This window comes from Carcharhinus amblyrhynchos, chromosome 13 (genome assembly GCF_965287045.1).
Source record: "Carcharhinus amblyrhynchos chromosome 13, sCarAmb.v2.hapA, whole genome shotgun sequence".
NCBI classification, from domain to species: Eukaryota; Metazoa; Chordata; class Chondrichthyes; order Carcharhiniformes; family Carcharhinidae; genus Carcharhinus; species Carcharhinus amblyrhynchos.
Genome location: NC_137336.1, coordinates 21758456 through 21777339, shown reverse-complemented (window position 1 = coordinate 21777339; position 18884 = coordinate 21758456). Strand labels below are relative to the sequence as shown.

Sequence of the window (18884 nt, the reverse complement as noted above, 5' to 3'; positions counted from 1 at the left end):
TTGAGGGGGTTGAGCTATGAGGAGAGGCTGAATAAACTAGGCTTGTACTCGTTAGAGTTTAGAAGAATGAGGGGAGATCTCATTGAGACATATAAGATGATGAATGGGATGGATAGGATAGAGGTGGAGAGACTCTTCCCGCTCAGAAAGGATAGTAGGACTAGGTGGCACAGCCTCAAGATAAATGGGGGGGAGTGGTTTAGAACGGAGTTGAGGGGGAACTTCTTCACTCAAAGGGTGGTGAATCTCTGGAATTCTCTGCCTGTTGAAGTGGAGGAGGCTACCTCGCTAAATATTTTTAAGACGCGGGTTGATGGGTTTTTGATAAGAGAGGGGATTAAGGGTTATGGGGAGAGGGCGGGAATGTGGAACTGAGCCACGACAGATCAGCCATGATCTTATTGAATGGCGGGGCAGGCTCGAAGGGCTAGTTGGCCTACTCCTGCTCCTATTTCTTATGTTCTTAAAAAACATAGTGGGAGATGATGGCATAGTGGCAATGTCACTGGACTAGTATCCACTTATTCCACCATGATAGCTAGTGCAATTTTAATTCATTAATTAAAGCTAGTCTCAGGAATGGTGACCATTAAACTACCAATTGTTGTAAAGACTCATCTGATTTACTAATGTCCTTTAGGGAAGTCTGAGATCCTTAACTGATCTTATCTACATGTGACACCAACCACACAGCAATGTGGCTGACTGTTAATTGCTCTCTGAAATGGGTAAGCAAACTACTCAGTTTAAGGGCAGTTGGGGATGGGCAACAAATGCTGGTCTTGCCAGTGATAACCACATCTCATCAAAGAATATAAAAAGGGAAAAATAGTCTCAAAAGAATTCTTCCAAATGCAAAAACTGTCAACTTGGTGGCAAAAACACATTGTTTTCTCCTTGGATCTTTGTCAAATACCTCCAATTTTTTCTATCCAACAATAGTAGCAAATCATTTTTTCTATTATTTCCACCAAGTAAAGAAAAATGGAATGCTTTCAAAGTAGTTCTTACACAAGAAGAAGCTATTCAGTTCATAGGGGTTAAAGAAGAGCACATTAAATAAAACTGCATTGGCTCATTGACCACGTTAAAGACAATTTAGACTAAAGTAGATTTTTTTTTAAGCAAGGAAATCTGCTCTTGAAAATAAGAATAAACACAACTAAAGTATGGAGAAGCTAGGTGATAAGAACATAAGAAATAGGAGCAGGAGTAGGCCATCTAGCCCTTCGAGCCTGCCCCGCCATTCAATAAGATCATGGCTGATCTGTCGTGGCTCAGTTCCACTTTCCCACCCTCTCCCCATAACCCTTAATCCCCTCGCTTATCAAAAACCCATCAACCCGCATCTTAAAAATATTTAGCGAGGTAGACTCCACCACTTCAACGGGCAGAGAATTCCAGAGATTCACCACCCTTTGAGTGAAGAAGTTCCTCCTCAACTCCGTTCTAAACCGCACCCCACCCCCCCCCCCCCCCTTTATCTTGAGGCTGTGCCCCCTAGTCCTACTATCCTTTCTGAGTGGGAAGAGCCTCTCCACCTCTATCCTAACCATCCCATTCATCATCTTATATGTCTCAATGAGATCTCCCCTCATTCTTCTAAACTCTAACGAGTACAAGCCTAGTTTATTCGGCCTCTCCTCATAGCTCAACCCCCTCAACTCCGATATCAGCCTAGTAAACCTCCTCTGCACTCCCTCCAAGGCCAAAATATCCTTGCGCAAGTGCAGCGACCAAAACTGCACACAGTACATGGTAATGCCAAAGTGCTTTCCAGGTATGTTAAAAATTGAGGAGGGGACATTGAGAACTGTTAAATAACTATTCTATACTAGTTTTCATTATTGATGATGTTATATTATCAATGACAGAACATAGGGGTGGTGGTGCTATACCTGAACCCAGAATAATGATCTCCAACTGGGACTAGGTTGTGGGCCTAATGGTATGCACAGTGTGACTTTGTTGAGGAAGTTACAAAGTTGATCAAATTTAAAACCCAGCTTACATTATCTAGACTTCAAGGCCTTTACCAAAATATCAAAGTTACTAAGAATGTTGTGGGGTTGGAGGGAAATTTTGGTGTTGAATAAGAAACTGTTGATGCCGTCAACATAAATTAATTAGCAACGGTTGTGGCGCTTAGAGAGAGTCAGTCACTACAATAGTCCCAAATGACTGGCAAATAGAGCCTTTGTTGTTCATCATTTCTCCAGTACAACACAGAAAGAATACTGCACTAGCAGAGGTCTAGTCTTTCAGATGAGACATTAAACAGAGTTCCAGTCACATCTCAGGTGAATGCAAAATATCCTATGGTATTATTTCAAAGAAGAGAAAGGGTGCCCTGACCAATACTGATCCCACAAATCAGTAACAGAAAGAGATTATCTGGCTATTTTCACATTGCTGCTTGTTTTGTTGGAGCTTGCTTGCTGCACTTTCAATATTAAAGCAGTGAGTACACTTCAAAAATACTTCATTGGTTATAAAAGAGCTTCAGAACATTCTTTGGTCATGAAAAATGCTACAGAAATGTAAGTCTTTTCTTTACTGAGGGAACAATCACATTGTCTATATCACCCAGATTGATAGATAACAAAATGTGGGTGCAACAGCCTGAAATGACGAAAACAAATTTCAGGCAAGTCTAGACGAGATGGAGAAATTAGTCCATATGCAACAGGTGTCCAGAAAAATTCCATATGACATACACTTATGTATGGACAACTCCATGAGGTAACACTGGAACAGGAAAGGCTTGATATATTTTCTATTATTTAACAAAAATCTCCGACTAGGAGCGACAGCTTGAAATTGAACACCAGTTTTCTCTTCCTTTTATGAATAAAACAACAGGATTCACCAATTTGATGTGGAATAGACATCTATGTCAAGGAAGGTGGTGGGTGACATTTGGTAATGTAAGTAGATAAATCAGATTCAGTAATAGCAATGGAGTTGCTGGGCTTTGGCAGTATGGAGTGGTAGCATTAAAGCATGACAGTACAGTTGGAAAAGCTGGAGCTTCAATAATGTGGTGGAAGAACATTGGAATGTAGAACTTATTTTACTGTGTGACCTCTGGATTATGAAGTACGGATACAGAACCCCACATTTTGGCAACACTGGGTGAGGAAGTCTATGAAAACTGGGGTAGGTACTGGGATTTGTCCATACTTGGGCAGGTAGTCCTTGTGGGATGTGATCACTGCAGAGTTCTGCAGTCTGATTTTTTAAAATTCATTCATGAGACATGGGTGTCTGGCAAATAAGAGTATTTAACGGGAGTAAAGTATACAGCCCGAAAAGATCAGGCAGTATTGATAGCTAACCACTGCAGGACAGGGGGTAAGGACAGACGAACTCAAGAGGGAACACCCTGATAATTAAATTATTTTAAGAAAATAAAGTGAAAACTGTTCTGAAGCACATTTTGCCACCAGTTGTACAAAATAAGTTTAGAAATCTGTCATAAGATAAACAGTCTTTCAGAGGGAGATAAACCTTTAGATGCTTGGTAAACTGTGGAAACTACATACATGTATATTGTTGGATCCCTAAAGTGAAAAGGGGACATAACTGAGTCAAAATTGTTTAGTGTAATTTTATAAGTTAGGAATAATTGATGAAACAGTGCATTGCATGTGGTATGTAGAATCATGCAATATTTATTAATGCTGCATTTCAGTGACATTGGCCACCTCAGAATTATTTCTGGTTGTTTTATTTAATTTGTACATTCCCTATCAGTGTTAGCGTAAAGGGGAAAGTACAACAGAAGGGAGTTTCAAGAAGTTTCAACTAAATGCAATCCGGCTTATGGAACTGCCCAACACCAAAATGACAGCCTTTGAACATCTGGCAAGGTAAATAACACCAGTCACTGGTATACCCTTACAAGATACAGTCATGTACACGAAGATGAAACTCCTGACATACCTCAGGAGATATACATGATGGTTCATTCGCCTCACTGTCACTAGAGCTGCTCTCACTTTCAGAGTCTGACCCAGAACTACTTTCAGACCCACTGTGGCTGCTGGAGTCAGCCCTAGGAGGTTCCATAGCCTCATTGTTTTGCTGGGAAAGTTCAGAACTACTGAAAAAGAAAAAATATTTGGTAAGCCAATTAATAAATTTATTTTAACACGTAAAAATGTGAAGTGGAAGTAGTCAACTGTTTTTGCATCTATCAGATAAAACATTACATTTTAAGTGACATTTTCTAACTGCAAAGATCTATTGTTAACCAAATATGCAAAATCACTGCATTAAACAAATTACCATGTTTCTACCTCTAATCGTAAGTAGTTTCTACATGATCTTTCTACATTACACAGATAACCACTACCTACCCTTCAAGATTAGTTCTTGCAGGTGGTTTCCCCAAATCCTAGAATTAAAGAAAAATACAAAGATGCTCATAAAATTAAGGCAGATTGATAGTCAAAACTAGGATATACCATTTCTTTCAAACATATTCCAAATATTTCTTTGGGAAGATGTGATATGTCAATACTTCTCAGTACAAGTATATTTAAGTGTGGTCAGAAAATTTATATTTTTGCGATGTACATTCAATGAAGGTTGAATTGCTCTACCCAAATAACGTTCAACTTTAGTACACAAGTAACAGAACTAACAAAGTCTCCTAAAAGATGTCACTAAATATGTATTGAACCATTGAGCACAAAGCTAGGGGCTGATGTATTAAACTACACAAGATTGATATACATGGGAAAATAATATTTAATTTGATAGCAATAAAAATGTTTCTAATTATCCCAACAGATTAGACCCAAATACAAAACCAACAGGATTAGTGCAGTTTTGGATCTTTTGCCCTCCATTATGGTCTCCAAGCTTCAGATTTGACTTTACAGAGAAATGAATGAAAAAATCCACTTGCAAGTATACCACCAGTCTTTTTTTTGTTTTATCAAGCTGCAAAGTAAGTCAATCTATCAATATACAGTTAATGCATTTCATTTTCCATTCCTTTGTTGTTCCTTTGCCATCTGCTGCATGTGATCCTTTACGTATGGTTGTAGTTCTTATTTCCATTATCTCGAAGCACAAATATAAACCTTTCTTGCCAATCAAATATCTCAGTTTTTGGTGAGTGAAAAGATCATCCAGGGGAAAAAAAAATCTTGGTCCACTCTTCAAGAATCAAGCAATTTATTCATATTTTTGCATCCAGCATCACATTTATCAATAAATTGCAAGTTAGTTTCAATAACTAAGCACTTTTCATACATAGTAAACAAATGCTGGAGTGAAGGCAAACCTGGTCTGCATCGCTGTCTTCACTGCTGCTAAGTTTGAGGTCATCTTCCAACATTCTACATAAAAAGAGAAAGCATTACCACTACCATCACTAAGAAGCAAGTCTTTTTCTGAGAAACTGATCTGCATCAACGTGTTCAGTAGCTGCATTTGGAATAGGAAGTTCCAATTCGGTGGAATTCCCTCCAGACAGCTAATGGAGTAAAATACCAAACATCAAAGTTTAAAAAAGTCAAATGTGTCAGTCAGGAATACAAAAATCACAAATTAGTTAAATGCCCATACAAAGGAAAACAAAATCCACATTTCCATGGAATATTTAGGACTGCATTTCACTGAAAAAAAACGACTGTGCAAAAGGGGTTCTATTCAAAGACCTATCACACTTCAACTTCATTAAGCAAACAGGATTAATTTATATGTAGTTGTGGTCTAAGTATAAGACAATTATATTTTCATAGCATAGAAAAAAGTGATTATTGGTAAATATTAATCTAAATCAAATTAGTTAATTTAATTAATCTCTTGCAGTTTGAGTTATCTGAACCCCTGAAGTCATTTTAAACAACTACCAGCCAAAGTAGATGACTAATGTGCATCATGTGCATCAAGTCCTTGCTTCAAGTTGTCTCCTTTTTAAATGTTAGAATCTAACATTTTTAGTGTTTAGCACTGTGGATTCATACTAATATTGTTTTTCACCAGGTGTGCTGAAAAGTAACACAACCCAATTATCAGCTTTTGGAGCATCGTCTCCTCACTCCCTAATGCTGGCACCCATTCAACATTTGTGCTTAGTCATGATTACATGAATTGAAACTGACGGGATACCTCTCTACACGCATACACACCTTCCCCCTGCACATACACCCACAAATCTCCTCCCACCCCCAACACATGCACCCCATCTCACACATATGCCCCACCATCCCACATTTAGCTGTCAATGTCCATCAATGCGATGACAAGGTCTGCAATACCTAATCCTCTTGCAGGCAACACCTGCATACCTACTACAGAACTTGGGAAAGTGATCTAGCTCTTTTAGACTGTCCTACACGATCGTTTGCAACTCAGGTGCAAGCATCAAAGCAAAACATTGCAGCAATCATACAGTATAACACAAATTACATTGAAAATCCCACGCAGATAGACTTACCTTGAAGCAGTCTGGTCAGTTTCAGAGCTATTTAAAAAGAAAGAAAGCATTAAATGATACCATTTATAAACTATTATATTTTGATATCCAAGCATCACTTCATGGATTTTTTTGAATTTTTAGTGTCTTGGAATCCTGAGTAGCTTTAAAAACGTAAAAAAGCTGCACACAAGATTCTTCTGTTCACTTCAGTTCCAGAAGAAGACCACCGTTCAGCCAAGAATACATTTACCTACATATTACTGAACCGTATGAGTTAAAATTAGAAAATCAAATCAAAGCCTCAATCATGGCATTGAAATTATTTTTACTAGTTCCTGTTATTTTGTGTACTCCTTGTACAATTTCAGTGATTGAAATTGCTAACATACTCAATACTTAATGGGATGCTGGCCTTCATAGCGAGGGGGATTGAATATAAAAGTAGGGAGGTCTTGCTGCAGCTGTATAGGGCATTGGTGAGGCCGCAGCTGGAGTACTGTGTGCAGTTTTGGGCGCCGCACCTGCGCAAAGATATTTTGGCCTTGGAGGGAGTGCAGAGGAGGTTTACTAGGCTGATACCAGAGTTGAGGGGGTTGAGCTATGAGGAGAGGCTGAATAAACTAGGCTTGTACTCGTTAGAGTTTAGAAGAATGAGGGGAGATCTCATTGAGATGTATAAGATGATGAATGGGATGGATAGGATAGAGGTGAAGAGACTCTTCCCGCTCAAAAAAGACAGTAGGACTAGGGGGCACAGCCTCAAGATAAAGGGGGGGCGGTTTAGAACGGAGTTGAGGAGGAACTTCTTCACTCAAAGGGTGGTGAATCTCTGGAATTCTCTGCCCGTTGAAGTGGTGGAGGCTGCCTCGCTAAATATTTTTAAGACGCGGGTTGATGGGTTTTTGATGACAGAGGGGATTAATGGTTATGGGGAGAGGGCGGGAATGTGGAACTGAGCCACGACAGATCAGCCATGATCTTACTGAATGGCGGGGCAGGCTCGAAGGGCTAGATGGCCTACTCCTGCTCCTATTTCTTATGTTCTTAATAAAAACAGAATTGAGGACTGCAAACTTAGGAGCAATACAATATCAATGTAGCATCTAACAGTGGGTTACATGTACACTAGGAGTTATAAAATCAAAGAATCCTCATAAGCCCATGGTACATTATCAAGCTGCCCAGATGAAGTATTTGGAAGTGATAGTTGAGACAGGCCAATTGTTTTAGGAGAATGAGGATGGCAGTTAGATAATTAGGTACACTGTTAAACTAGCTAGTTATTCTAAAACATGTCAGAATGCGTCCATCTGGCAACCCTTCAACAATTTTGTTCTTTTGTGAATCTATTCACAGGAAACATCTTAATTTGCTTGGTAATGACCTCACTATTCTCCTGTCTCAATAGAGTCATTATAGCACAGATGATGACCATTTGGTACATCAAGTCCAAACTGGTTCTCTTTAGAGGAGTTCTATCTGTCCCATTCCCACAGTCCACAACAGAGATCAATAAATTAAACACCAATTAGGACTTGAACATTGGGCAGTATAAGATGGAACTCCTTGGGCTTGTTGGAACACTCTACAGCCCAAACTAATGGGAACTTCCACTACCACTGCCAGCACAGATACTGGATTGAAGCAGACATTTGTATAGCTTGTATGCTTTAATATCATGCCACATGCTGTATTTACCCTGAAATCTTCCTGATCTGATGTTCATATATTGGAATCACTTGACCAGCTTTCATCAATGCATGCTTCCACTTCCCCAACAAGCTATTAGCAGTTGTACTTTCACAAACACCATTTTCATTTTAATGCATATCAGTTTTTGACATATGGTGGCACAGTGGTTAGTACTGCTGCCTCACAGTACCAGAGACCCAGGTTCAATTCTGGCCACGAGTCAGTGTGTGGGGTTTGCAGGTTCTTCTCGTGTTGAGATGTATAAGATGATGAATGGGATGGATAGGATAGAGGTGGAGAGACTCTTCCCGCTCAGAAAGGATAGTAGGACTAGGGGGCATAGCCTCAAGATAAAGGGGGGGCGGTTTAGAACGGAGTTGAGGAGGAACTTCTTCACTCAAAGGGTGGTGAATCTCTGGAATTCTCTGCCCGTTGAAGTGGTGGAGGCTGCCTCGCTAAATATTTTTAAGACGCGGGTTGATGGGTTTTTGATGACAGAGGGGATTAATGGTTATGGGGAGAGGGCGGGAATGTGGAACTGAGCCATGACAGATCAGCCATGATCTTACTGAATGGCGGGGCAGGCTCGAAGGGCTAGTTGGCTTACTCCTGCTCCTATTTCTTATGTTCTATGTGATTTTTCCCCAGATGCTCAAGTTCCTCCCACATTCCAAAGATGTGCAGGTTAGGTGGATTATTCATGCTAAATTGATCCTTAGTGTCAGGGGGATGAGCAGGGTAAATATGAGGTGGTAAAGGGCCTCTGTGGAATCATCAGTGAAGGCTTGATAGACTGAATGGCCTCATTCTGCACTGCAGCGATTCTATCATTCTATACTTAAATTTTGAATGGTCTAAAGCCCAAGATTAATACAGATCACATGATTTGAGAGAGGCAAAGGAAGGTGAATACAGGGATTTTGATGGCAAATTTCTGTGATGCAAATTTCCAACCTTGATCACAAGAGTGGGGAGGAGATCAAGTGGTAGGAACTATTCTAACACCTTTCTCTTATAGCATTTCACAGAAGTGTTACGGTGCAGAAGGCAGCCATCTGGTCAATCGTGTCTGCACCAGCTCTTCAATCGAGCATTGTGGCTTAATGCCATTCCCGACCTTTCACCACATCCAGACAGTGCATTCCATACCTCAACCACTAGTGTGAAAAGATTTTTTTTCACACCGTGTTAACTACTTTTGCCAATCACTTCAAATTTAGGTCCTCTCTTCTTGGTCATTTTATGAGGGAGCACTTTCTCCCCATCTATCCTGTTCAACTCCCTCATGATTTTGAACATCTCTATCAAATTTTCTCAGTTGCCTGCTCTCCAAGAAGAATAGTCCTAGCCACTCCAATATTTTTGCATAACTAAGGTGTCTCATCTCTGGAACCATTCTTGTAAACCTTTTTGCATGCTTTCCAGTGTGTTCACATGCTTTTTATAGCGTGGTGTCCAGAACTGTACACAATATTCTAGTTGAAGTCTAAGTCCTTCCTGTATAAGTTCAGCATGATCTCTTTGCTCTTGTACTCTATGCCTCTATTAGTAAAGACCAGGATACTGTACGCTTTATTAACTGCTCCCCATCTGTCCTGCCAACTTCAATAGTCTCTGCATATTAACACCCAGTCCCTCTGCTCTGGTAGACTCAATTTTAGCACTCATGTTATGTAATCTCTCCATTTTCTTCCTACCAAAATGCACCACCTTACATTCTCCATATTGAATTGCCACCTGTCTGCCCACTCCACCAACTTGTCTCTGCACTTCTGTCTTTTCACAGTTGATGTAGAGATGCCAACGTTGGACTGAGATAAGCACAGTAAGAAGTCTCACAACACCAGGTTGAAGTCCAACAGATTTATTTGCTAGCACAAGCCACAAGCTTCCAGAGCGCTGTTCCTTCATCAGGTGAATGGGAGTTCTGTTCACAATCAGGGAATATAAAGACACAAACTCAATTTACAAAATAATGGTTGGAATGAGAGTCTTTGCAGGTAACCAAGTCTTAAAAAAGGTACAGACAAAGTGAGTGGAGAGAAGGTTAAGCACAGGTTAGAGAGATGTGTATTGTCTCCAGCCAGGACAGTTCATGACATTTTGCAAGCCCAGGCAAATCATGGGGGTTACAGATAGTATGACATGAACCCAAGATTGCGGTTGAAGCTGTTCTCCTGTGTGCGGAACTTGGCTGTCAGGTTCTGCTCTGCGATTCTCCATTGTCGTGTCATGAAGGCCACTTTGGAGAACGCTTACCCGAAGATCAGAGGCTGAACGCCTGTGGCCACTGAAGTGTTTCCCAACAGGAAGAGAACACTCCTGCCTAGTGATTATCGAGCGGTATTCATTCATCCGTTGTCGTAGCATCTGTATAGTCTCCCCAATGTACCATGCCTCAGGACATCCTTTCCTGCAGCGTTTCAGGTAGACAACATTGGCCGAGTCGCAAGAATATGTACCGTGTACCTGGTGGATGGTATACTCGTGTGAGATGATGGCATCCATGTCAATGATCCAGCACGTCTTGCAGAGGTTGCTGTGCCAGGGTTGTGTGATGTCATAGTCACTTTCTCCTGAAGGCTGGACACAATGGTCTGTTTGAGGTTGTCTGAAGGCAAAAAGTGGGGTGTGGGGATGGCCTTGGCGAGATGTTCGTCTTCACCGATGACATGTTGAAGGCTCCGGAGAAGATGTCGTAGCTTCTCCGCTCCGGGGAAGTACTGGACGATGAAGGGTACTCTGTCCACTGTGTCCCGTGTTTGTCTTCTGAGGAGGTCGGTGCGGTTTTTTTGCTGTGGCATGTCGGAACCGTTGATTGATGAGTTGAGCGCCATATCCTGTTCTTATGATGGCATCTTTCAGCGTCGAGGGGAGTCAGTTGTAATCCTCCTCATCCGAGCAGATCCTGTGTACACGGAGGGCTTGTCTGTGGGGATGGCTTCTTTAACGCGTTTAGGGTGGAAGCTGGAGAAGTGGAACATTGTGAGGTTATCTATCGGCTTGAAGTACAATGAAATGCTGAGGTGACCGTCCTTGATGGAGATGTATGTGTCCAAGAATGCTACCGATTCCAGAGAGTAGTCCATGGTGAGTCTGATGGTAGGATGGAACTTGTTGATGTCATCATATGGTTATTTCAGTGATTGTTCATGATGAGTCCAAAGGAAGAAAATGTCATTGATGTATGTGGTCTATAGCATCAGTTGAAGGTCCTGTGCGGTGCAGAGGTCTTGTTTGAACGCGTGCACAAAGATGTTGGCATATTGGAGGTGCGAATTTGGTCCCCGTGGCTGTTCCATGTGTCTGGGTGAAGAACTGGTTGTTGAAGGTGAAGACATTGCGGTCCAGGATAAAGTGGGTGACTTGTAGAATTGCATCTGGAGATTGGCAGTTGTCGCATTGAGTACTGAGGTGGTTGCAGCATTGCCATCATGGTGGCAGCGTGTAAAGACTCACATTCCAACCATTATTTTGTAAATTGAGTTTGTGTCTTTGGAAGCCCTACTTATGAACAGAACTCCCATTCATCTGATGAAGGAGCAGCACTCAAAGCTCGTGGCTTGTGCTGCTAAATAAACCTGTTGGACTTTAACCTGGTGTTTGCGACTTCTTACTCTCCACAGTTTACAATCCTTCCAAGTTTTGCATAATCTGTAAACTATGAAACTATACCGTGCATACCAAGATCTAGGTTAACATACATCAGGAAAAGCAAGGGTCCCAATATTGACCCTGGAAACACCATCACAAACCTTCCTCCAGCCCAAAAATATCCATTGACCATTATTTTCTGCTTTCTTTCATTCAGCCAATTTTGCATCCACATTGCTACAGTTCCTTTTATTCCACGAGTTACAACTTTGCTTGTTGGGTGGCACTGTATCAAATGCCTTCTGAAAGTCTATGTACACCACATCAACAGCATTACCCTAATTGGCCCTGTTACCTCTTCAGCAAATTAATTAAACATGATTTACTCTTCAGAAATCCATATTGGGTCTACCTAATCAACCTGCATCTTTCCTTGTGACTACTAATTCTATCCTAAATAATTGTTTCTAGAAGCTTGCCCACTACTGCTGTTAAACAGACTGGCCTATTATCTTTAGAACCTTTTTTGAACAAGGCGTAACATTTGCAATTCTACGGTCCCCTGGCATCTCCCAAATCTAGAGAAAACTGGAAGATTATGGCCAGCATCCTTGCAATTTCCTTTCTCACTTCCTTCAATATTCTTGGATGCATCCCATCCACTGCTGCAATTAGAATGATGATTTATCGGCTTGGAATTTTTTCTAGTGGAGAAGAGGAGAAAAAAACTGGCAGTTTGAAACAAAAGTAAATAAACTGGCATTAAGTGAAGCACTTTTTTTTTTTACTTAGTATGCCTATTTAATTCTTGACAGTCTGTTTTACAATAAAGCTAATTATCCAAGCACCGACTCCAGAAAAGAGCATTGACATCAAAGTTACAACGGACTTGAAACTTTACAAGAGGTGCATCTTGCCCTATTTGTAGATAATTTCAAAGTATGATAGAAACGTAGAAAGGAGAAGCAACAGGCCATTTGGCCCTTCGAGCCTGCTCCACCATTCAAATGAAAATTACTCACCATTTTGCTTGGTGATGATTGGAGGTCGATTTTGATGTTGCATTGTATCTCTCTGCAATTAAAATCTCATTATTAAAAAATATACATGGTTATAAGCACTACCAAAACCGTTTACATCCTTCTATTAGGTGGAGTAAATTTCTACTCAACTGCGGGATAAAGGCTCCTTTAATTCTCAAGTCATTGTGCCTAGAGAATGCAAGTCACAAGCTAAGTAAATCCCAGTTCAATGCTTGATCTGTGCTGAATTAAATGATCTCAATTGTGGTAGAGTAGAAGCATTGCGCTGGTCTCAGTAACCTAGGTTGTCAATGAAAATCATTTTCTTGTGTGCATTGTTAATTGAACACTTTCTGGTGTAATCACTGGATGAGGATAGAATCTGTCTGTTCTGTTGAACTCTGTTGACATTGAATAGCTCAGCAAGGAGTTACTGAGTTCAAGAGGGAGTAGAGAAATTGGGGAAAACAGACACATTTGCCTGGTTATAATTTGACAAAACTATTCAGGCAAGAAATTTCAGAGGTTTGGACAACTAAAGGCAGAGTGATCAATGGTGGAGTGCAGAAATTGGAGGACGTGTAGGAGGCCAGAGGTGGACTGTAGTGTCCTCATATAAATATAGACTGCAAGAAGCTACAAAGATGAGGGGTGGATGGTGCGTGAGATCAATAAGGAATACGACAACAAAAGAAACGTGATGGAGACAAAGTAGGTCATTGAAAGTACAGATGATGGATGAGCAAGCAGGAGTTGCGTTCTGAATGAGATTAAATTAAGGAGAGGGGGCTGGCCAAGAGGCCACTAAAATAGCCAATCATAAGGCTGCAATTCTGAACAAGATTTAAGTAGCAAGTGGGTTGAGGTAGAGATGGGCTATGTTACAGGACTGGAGGTAGAAGTAGACAGTCGTTGTATGGCAGAGAACATACGGCTGAGTACTCAGCTGAGGATCAAATAAGGCACTGAGGTTGCACACAGTTTGATTTAGCCAAGGCATTGGTCCCAGAAGGCAGTGGCGGGGGAATGAAGTATGTGAGGTAAGGAAGCAAAAAGACAATGGCTTTGGCATTTGAAAAGTTTATTTGGAGGATGACTATCATATTGATAAGTTGGAATCAAGCAAAGGAAATTTAATATTTGGGTAACACAGAAGATTTTGGAAAAAGGAGTGTCAATGTTGGCTCATTGGTAACATCCTTCCAAAATTAGGTTATGTGAGACTTGAGCACATTAATTAGGCCAGCACTGGAGTGTAATACTGAAGGAAACACATAGAAATAGGTGGTCATTCAACTGTCATGTATGTCAGTTAGATGAAGGCTGCTTTGTATCTCAGTACACTTTGCTCCACACCTCTTCATACTCTCCAACTAACAACCCTGGAATGGTAGGAGGAATTAGTTAAGTCAGGTAGCATGGTTGGTGCAGGTTTGGAGGGCTGAGGGGCCTGTTCATGCACTGCAATTTTCTTTGTTTTATTTATAGATCTGTTTTGAAAGTTTCAATTGAAGCAGCAGCAACATCCACCTCTTAATGGGAGAGAAAGATCTGGATTTCCACTGCCATGACAGAAAAAGTGCTTCCCGATGTCATCCCTAAAAGGCCTGATTCTAATTTCAGATCATGTTTCTTTGTTTTGGATGGCATGTTGGACAAGAATAATATTTTTTGGATGAGCTATTAAGTGGAGGTTACAACTGCTCTTAAATAGAGATTATAACTGCCCTCACTGATGGACATAAGTAATTCATAAAATTAATCTTCTGACAACTGGATGGTGAAGCAGGAAATCAATCTTTTATTTAATACTAGATACATTTATGGGATGCAACAGTGCAAGTGTCTTTCTTCTCCCTAACCAACACCTTTTGTTCTAAGTACGTGCTTAACATACTTGAACTAAATCAATGCCTTCCACTTGTATATCCTCAACGTTAGTAAAATTAGCAATTAACACTTCTATTTTAGGCCCTTCCTTTTTTCTATTTATATGAACAATGTGGTTTAAATAACAGAGGACTCTTCAATCCATCTGTACGCAGATGATACAATCTTATATTCTGTAGGTCTATCCATTCCTTGTTTTGAATAATTTGCAACTCAGTTTTGCTATCGTACAATGGTATGTTTTGGTCTTCATTTGCTGAACTTGACTGAAACCAAATTTATGATGTTTAATAGGAAAATGTCTTCGTCTATCTGTGATCAGAGTTTCAGTGCTTGATAACTCAACCTGAGCAAATTTCCACTTACAAGTATCTCAGGATCTGGTTGAACTATGCTTTGACTTGTAATTCGTGCATTTGACATTTTGGGAGCTATGGTTAAGTCTAGACACGGGTTTTCTCTATTGCAGTAAATCCTACTGGATACACCATAGTTCAGATGTTTATCCTGCATTTTTGGTTACGGTGACCTACCTTATAAAATGGCCTCCAAAACCTCTCTTGCTAAATTAGATGTCTTCTTTCACTCTGCAATTAGATTTGTGACTGGTGTACCTTATCACAAACACCAGAGTGACTGCACTTCTTGATTAGCTGACCCTCACTGTGCACAAGGTACCGACTCCACTGACTTCTGTTAATTCATTGAATCTTACCTGCCTATTTGAAAATCTGTTATAGTTTATTACAAGGTCATGTGACTTGATCAAATTGGTCACTTCAAGGGTGAGCACAATCTTTGGTTGCAATTCATTTCAGTTGGTGACTGCTAATGAACAGAATGAGGTACAACTAAACCTGATGCTAATCAATTATATTATCATGGATGTCTTGCATTGAAGGGTTAATGCCCTGTTGCTGGTACTTTTACTTGCTAAACCATCAATTCTCACTCGTTGTTGATTTGTATTTTATTGTTTTTGATGTTCAAATGAATTGCATTGTATAATTTTTGTTGCTACGCCATTAACTTCACGGCAAGGTCAAACCTGTAGATGAGAATTAGCTCTCAATTGATTCACTTGGAAAAAAAGGGAAAATAAAACACAGCATCATTTAAAGTAGAGCTGGAGGATTACTGTAGTCCTGGCCCATGTTTGCCCCTCAATTATCAATAAATCAAATTCTGTTCTAAAAAGAAAAAGTGCTAGGAAAGCTAAGTAGGTCTGGCAGCATCAGTGGAGAAAGAAGCAGGGTTAATGTTTACATTAACTGAGTTTTTCCAACAGTTTTTTTTCCAGATTTCCAGCATTCACATTATTTTGTTTTTACTGGGGTGGCACAGTGGTTAGCACTGCTACTTCAGTGCTGAGGACCCAGGTTCAATTCTGGCCTCTGGACACAGTCTGGAGTTTGCACATTCTCCCCGTGTCTGCGTGGGTTTCCGGTTTCCTCCCACCGTCCATAGATATGCGGGTTAGGTTGATTGCCTATGCAAAATCAACGCTAGTATTAGGGGGATTAGCAGGGTAAATATGTGGGGTTACAGGAATAGGGGTTGGTGGGATTGTGGTCAGTGCAAACTTGATGGGCCTAATGGCCACCTTCTGCACTGTAGAGATTCTACAATTGCTGTTTATCTGGTCATTTATCTCTGCTGTTCATGGGTCCATGCTGTCTTCATGTTGCCCACTGTATTTATCTTAGCACAGTGATTAGACATCAGAAGTATTCAATTAATTGATGAGCTTTACGATGCTCAGGGAAGCTAAAGTCAATACATAAATGCAAGCTTATTTTTTCAATCTTTGTTTAACATTGCACTCCAACTATAGTTGTACTTCAGATTTTTACTTGGTAAACAACATTAATGTAACTATTTTGACCTAATTACCCATACCATTATAAGCATTTCAGGGTTACTTTGCATTCTTCACAAATCAACAAAACAGATACAATCCTGGGTAAACAATCTTTTGATGTGGCGATGCTGGAGTTGGACTGGGGTAAGCACAGTAAGAAGTCCAACAGGTTTATTTGATAGCACAAGCTTTCGGATGTCGCTTCTTCTTCAGGTGAGTGAGGAGTTCTGTTCACAAACAGGGCATATATAAACACAAACTCAATTTACAAGATTCTCTGGTAAATCTGAGGCTGTGAGACTTCTTACTAAACAATCTTATACCATCATGATCGTGAACTACCCTTAATCAATGAAGAGATATCAACAACCAGCCACTAGGAAAGAACTATCGCCTATTAACTTCAAATTTTAGCACCATTATGCCTGCTTCAGTCAGTTACCTGACATATAATCAATATCCAGTTTTTGCTTACTGGTGCTTTTTAACCAATGGACAGGTATGTTAAAGCAGTCCTTTAGTTATTTGGCTTCTAATCTTTCCTACCTACTGGAAAGCAATGCCCAGATTCTGGTGGCATTTACCATCCTGCGATGCCAAATGGTGGGCATTGCAGAATCAAATCTGCACTTGACCATGGGATATGCTACCAGTCTGACTTGGAATAAAAGGCTCATCAGATTCTGAAGACAAATTATCCTTGAAATCTTAATGTAGCCTGACAATTATAAATGGATATGGGCAACTATTAACCATTAGATATCTGAATTTTTAAAATCATTCCACACGGGTAGTGAATATATGTTTCATTATTGTGAAAAGATTTTAAAAGTACTAGTATATTCCCATAGAAGTACTCACGGAAATACATGAAAGCATGTGGTAGAGTTTTGATAACTGCTGGGAGAGTTCAATAAATTGATAATGGTGGCACTTTGATTGAAATTGTACCCCAAAATAAAATCAGGAAATGGTATTACAATTTCAATGCTAAAGAGAAAAGAACGCTATGCATTATTTTATAAAGCTATGATATACCACAAGGAAACCAATTAACTATTAAGGTGTAGGTATCTCTTTCGAAGATTAAAAACGTCTAGCAAATGTTAAATAAACACTGGTTAAGTCCATACACAGGTCTTGCGTTTCTGTTACTGCAGCACGTACATTCCAGGTAACTGCTTTTGCTCATCACTACCTTTTAGCAGAGACAGAAATTTCATTAGTGTGTCATGGCTGAAGTACATAGTATTTGTTTAGATTATGGTAAAGGAGGATCTTCCAAGCTGTAGCCATCAGCAAGTTGGATGAAAAGTAAGTTTCTATTCACAGGAGCATTACACCATGTAACAAAGACTAATATAATATGGATAAATTAATAAATATCCAAGTTTAAATAGCTTTAAATACTTACTCTGCCCTGGTACACTGTAGTTAACATGCTGAGATTCCTAAAAAAATAAAAGATAATAAAGTTGTGAAATGTACTGCAACGAAAATAGTCACTCGAGGACCAGAAATGGAACAAACTTCTCCTTTAGCCACAGATGTTCTGCTGACTGTCCAAATTTTACATTATAGGCCTTCAAAATCCACAGCCATTTAGGAAATTTTCATAGTTCACTTTACCTGTAAGATCATGTACATATTCTGTAGGATTTTAATCACGAAGTAAAACAGTGCTGGAAGTAGCTTCTGAAATTTATTGACAATTAGGACCTCTTTCAAACTCAGTACAATGAACTTTCCACTCACCAAAATCAGTTATTTGAACTTTAACCAGAGAAAATAAATCCTAAAAAGAATTAAAATACACTTTTTCTTGGTAGGCACAAGAATCAAGGGTATGGAAGAACAGCTACAGGACGTAAAAAGGATCAGGTGCAGCATGAAAGCAAAAGGAAATGGAAAAAGAGAGAAAGAACACACCAAGGTTAATCCCAAGCTGTAGTGATTTTCAATGTGCAAAAGATACAAGTAGTAGAGTTTCCTCAAGCTAGCTAGTAAGTATACTTCTAAATTGGCTGCAAAATAAATGCATCATCTTAAAATACAAACTGATGCCTGTACATAATCACAGGTTCCACTTAGCAGTATATTAATAAAAATATTCAATTTGCTGATTCATTTGAGATTCTCATCTCAGGAATAGATTTCCATTTGTTCAAAGAAATAGTCAATGCTATCAACATTAAAATGCATCAACTTGTAATGTGCCAAATTTCAGAGCTAAGTTTAATGTGGTTTGGTCGATTGCAGGTACATTTTTTCTACTAAAAGGATACAAAGATACTCAAGTTCCCTTCCTTTGTGAACTCCTCTGCAATGCCTTCCTCACTCTTGCAGTGTGCTTGTCCTTTGACATTTCTTCTTTTGCTCTCTCACTGAG

General features: G+C 39.8%; 1 protein-coding gene across 6 annotated transcripts in view; it reads right to left on the bottom strand.

The window, feature by feature from the left end:
• The window catches only part of aff4 (AF4/FMR2 family, member 4), a 103816-nt gene that overhangs the window by 32468 nt on the left and 52464 nt on the right, over positions 1-18884 (bottom strand). For 3 of the 6 annotated variants that reach the window (XM_080201365.1, XM_080201367.1, XM_080201370.1), the window contains 6 exons: positions 17910-17946; positions 12745-12796; positions 6455-6481; positions 5297-5351; positions 4362-4399; positions 3946-4105 (listed from right to left, as the gene is read on the bottom strand). In XM_080201365.1, coding sequence (XP_080057491.1) covers positions 3946-4105; positions 4362-4399; positions 5297-5351; positions 6455-6481; positions 12745-12796; positions 17910-17946 — 369 coding nt within the window. The remainder of the gene's footprint in view (positions 1-3945; positions 4106-4361; positions 4400-5296; positions 5352-6454; positions 6482-12744; positions 12797-17909; positions 17947-18884) is intronic. The other 3 variants (XM_080201366.1, XM_080201368.1, XM_080201369.1) reach the window with 3 other exon arrangements.